This window comes from Osmerus eperlanus, chromosome 6 (assembly GCF_963692335.1).
Source record: "Osmerus eperlanus chromosome 6, fOsmEpe2.1, whole genome shotgun sequence".
Classification (NCBI taxonomy): domain Eukaryota; kingdom Metazoa; phylum Chordata; class Actinopteri; order Osmeriformes; family Osmeridae; genus Osmerus; species Osmerus eperlanus.
The window spans coordinates 21703172-21707054 of NC_085023.1; the positions used below are offsets into that span (position 1 = coordinate 21703172).

Consider the following 3883-nt stretch of genomic DNA (forward strand, 5'->3'; position numbering starts at 1 on the left):
TTTTTAAGCATAAGTAAGCATAAGCATGTTTGACCAGTGTCGTCAGCAAGATGTGCAGTTCTCGTGAAATACCATTAAACAAGGACACTAATGTATGCCAGTTCCCCCAATACTGACTCAACAATTTCCATACTGTATGACGCTCAATCCTGAGGGCTATTTCCGACGACAACATTTCCAGCATTGTCATGCAACATAATGCAGGCCTTTCCACCACGTGTCTAGTGAATGTTATAATAATACATTTCAATGTGTATCCTTACACCACACCAGCACGCCTTGTCCCCAACTCAGACAAGAGGATATTCGCGTCTCCAGGACTGTCAATAAGCCCATTTCTCTTCTGCAGGAAGCAGGCGGTGTTCTCCCGCTGCTAAGCACTCACATTCCAGTGCGATCGAAATGGACTTTGGAGTAAGGAAATACTACGCCTCGTTAAACTCAGTATCCATAGTTACAAACGTTTATCGTTGAAAGAAGGCAAGCTCAGACAGAGAGTTCATACAAGATCAGAAATTGTATTTGGCAATTTTAAACAAGTGCATACAAGTACAGCTAAAAGCATTTCAGTTTTGCCAAGTGCTCGTAGAGTAGCATTAGTCACATTCTACGTTAAACAGGAACTGCCACCAGACCTAGAAGTACATCAATAATTTGTTAAACATCAACAAAGAGGAACGTAGTCCGTTATAATGAGTACATACCTTTATCTTCAAAAATATAGAAACACAATGTATTCAAAAAATCAAAAATTATACAGCCATGTTTACGAAGTATACACTTTCCTTAGGTCCAATATGTACAAGTCCATTAGTTTGTTTGGATGGTATGTATGTGATATTTATATATTTATATACTCGTATTTTTCGTTGCCCTACCCCCTCCCCCTCCAAAAAAAAAAAATCAAGGGTCTCTTTCCTTTTTTACTTTGACATCTCCTGCAAGGATAGTAGCGATTTCACCTTGCATGAAAGCCCACGGCACGTTTGAACCGACCAAGGGGCACTTCTCTCCGCTGGGACAGTACACTTCACCCGTCGCGCCTTGCTGCTTGATGCTCTCCCGCGAGCACGGAAAGCAGAACTTGTGAGAGGGCACGGACGGGCACTGAACGAAGTGCGTGTCCTCCAAACGCTCGTGACACAGCGTGCAGCAGAGAGGTATGCTGCCTGGTACTGACGAGTCCGGAATGCTTTGGGGGTGCACTTGGTCCATGCTCGGCACGTGGGGTGTTCCCGCGCCGGAGCCGTCCCTCTGAGCGAGCCGCCTCTGGTTCATGGAGGGCGAGAGGGGACTGCTACTGTTCCTGCGCGTGGTGGAGTGGACCTGGTTGGCATCCTTGGGAGAGTTGTTCCCACCCGCGTTGTCCGCTGCCAGTATGAGGGCTGCCATTGGGGACTGTCCGTTCTGCGCCGCTTCGGGCGGGGTGGTGCGGGGATGCGGGGATATCGTTGAGGGAGCTGCGGCGAAACTTGACGGGGGAACAGGGGGCATTTTCAGTCCATCGGTTAGAGGAGGCAACCACTGCTGTCCCTCTCCGTTTAATTTAGCCGCCGTTCCCTCTCCCTCCGGCTCTGGCGACGCTTTTCTCTTCATGCTCCGTGGGTGTTTTCCTCTGTCTGGTGGTAGGGAAGGGTTAAATTTTAGTCGAGGCGTTCAACACAGACAGTGATTAATAATTCACTGGAGAGGAAGCATGCGTTTCCCTTGTTCCGTGCTGCACAGTACCAACTATTAAAAACAACACCTTATACCATTCGAAAAGTCCATTTATTAAGTGAAAATACATTTGAGATGAGCAGAGTACGATCAGTGCTATTGCTGCCCTTTTATTTCAGTAGGCTATATGACCCCCATAGTGTAGCCTATAAGGGTTCATTTTCACGAAAATTTGCAGATTATGATTGTATTTAAAAACAAACGCCTTGTAACCACTGTGATATTTTGATGAGACTGTAGCTTACCTGGTTTTGAAGCAGTGGCGCTGGTCTCGTACCCCATCACCCTTTGTTGCATGACTGCATGATCTTTCTTCAGCCTGCTGTCGAAAGTGTGAATAGCCATCAAGTCCCGCACTGTTTTGCCTCTGTTGATCCACTCGTCTGCCCTGTTTTTGTGACTATCGGAGATCTCTGACATGAGGCTGTCCGGTCTATGTTGTTTATCCTTCGCCTCCCTCTCGTGCTCCGTGCTGGAGACCGAGGCTGGTCGCTTGCCGAGGTCGCTGGGGTTACCGGACGTCAGTGCGGACGGGAGACCGATCGGTCTACCATTTACGGCGTGTACAGGGGGCATGCTCCCGTTAACCAAAGGCACTAAATTCGGTGGGACTGCGCTATTCCTGCGCGGGTTGGGACTTTGACGGTTCAGTTCTGGTGGGTCGTCTGGTTTAGGAAATCCGTTAGGAACAGGAATGCCGTTAGCCTGTCTCCCTGATTGGTATTCTGGACCCAGTCTGGGTGGACGGTCCGAGGAGAGGGGGTAGCGGTCCAGTGGCTGCGGTGGCCGCGAACCGGGGTCTCCTGTCGAATGGTTGATGGACTGAATTTCTTTTCCCGACAGTTGGGGCTTTCCTGGCCCCGGAGATCTCCCCTCCTGGAAACCATGTGCCCTTTTGAGTTGCCGGGCCGTCTCAATCACAAACTCGATCCGATCTGCTCCTTCGTAGTTGACACATCCCCTGCAGACGGGTTCGGTAAAATCCCAAATCATTGCCCACGGCATGCGGGGCAAATCACATAAATAACATGACTGCCTTCTCGAAGCAGCAACCGCCGCAGACGACATTGCTTTCACAAAACTGACGAAAATCTTCACCCAGATCTGTGCAAATTCTGTCCCAGCTCTTTAAAACACAGTCAAGGCAAACTCCCGTCTCTCAACTATCTTCCTCTCCCGAATACGGCAACAACAATTAAGTTACAAACAGAACTTCATGACAGTGTGTACTTTACTACGGCGCGCCTCTATCTATCTCCCTCACTCTCTGTCTACAACTGTGCTAGCTCAATGTGGAGCAGTGACGTCATCGCCGAACACTAAACTTGTGGCTCGAGCACCAATTCTATTTACTTGATTCTTCGACAGCCCCTTCAGCGCATGCGCTGTCACACTGACTCTGCCCCTCTCTATTTTATCTCTTGAATTGATGCCAAAACTAAAGGCTGCCGCTGACATAGTAGAACAAATAGCATGTCGCAACATGGTCGAACAGGGAAGCACGCATGCCCGTGAACAAATGAGGGTAGTATCCGATTCATACGAAGATTGTGAGAAAGTGGTTTTAGAGAATCAAATTTGTTTTCTTTTGTGAAAATAATATTCTACTAAACTGCAAATGTCCTTGTTATTGAAACCAATGCATTGGATCAAGATCTCGTGAATGGTTGGACTAATTTCATAGACCTTAAATGTGGGACCCTGTTCTACAGTAACCAAAATAATGCGAGAATGAGGTGGGTTGCTGTGGACATCGGTTGCGTGTTAGCTCGAGCTTTGCACGAGTTACGCTGTTTGCATAATGCTCTACTTGTGACGTCCCAAACAATACTACCGACATAAAGGAGCGGTCATTCGTTCTAATTATCAGAGCAAAATATATATTTTTGTATATATATTATCAATATTTTGTAAATAGCCTTGTAGCACATTTCGGTGTTTAAGTCTCTTGTGTTACATCAGCCTTCGGTTCTCAGGAAGCTGCACGAGGTGGGGATTTCCGAGGGACAGACCCTCAGATTTGCTTATGAAGCAGGAGCATAATACTGATTTTTAAGAGAAGTCATGTTGATTAGGTCAAGTTAATCATGAATTGAAAAATATAACATATTCACGTTTAATCTAAAAGAATAAAAAGGCCACACGCGATTATAATCCGATTTTA

General features: G+C 46.9%; 1 protein-coding gene across 1 annotated transcript; it reads right to left on the minus strand.

Moving 5' to 3' along the window:
- Positions 1-498: 498 nt before the first annotated feature.
- On the minus strand, positions 499-3053 carry irf2bp2a (interferon regulatory factor 2 binding protein 2a). Its single transcript, XM_062464388.1, has 2 exons — positions 1965-3053; positions 499-1619 (listed from the first exon to the last, which is right to left on the minus strand). The coding sequence occupies exons 1-2, from the start codon at positions 2785-2787 to the stop codon at positions 904-906; spliced, it is 1539 nt and encodes a 512-aa protein (XP_062320372.1). The 5' UTR covers positions 2788-3053; the 3' UTR covers positions 499-903.
- Positions 3054-3883: the final 830 nt, after the last annotated feature.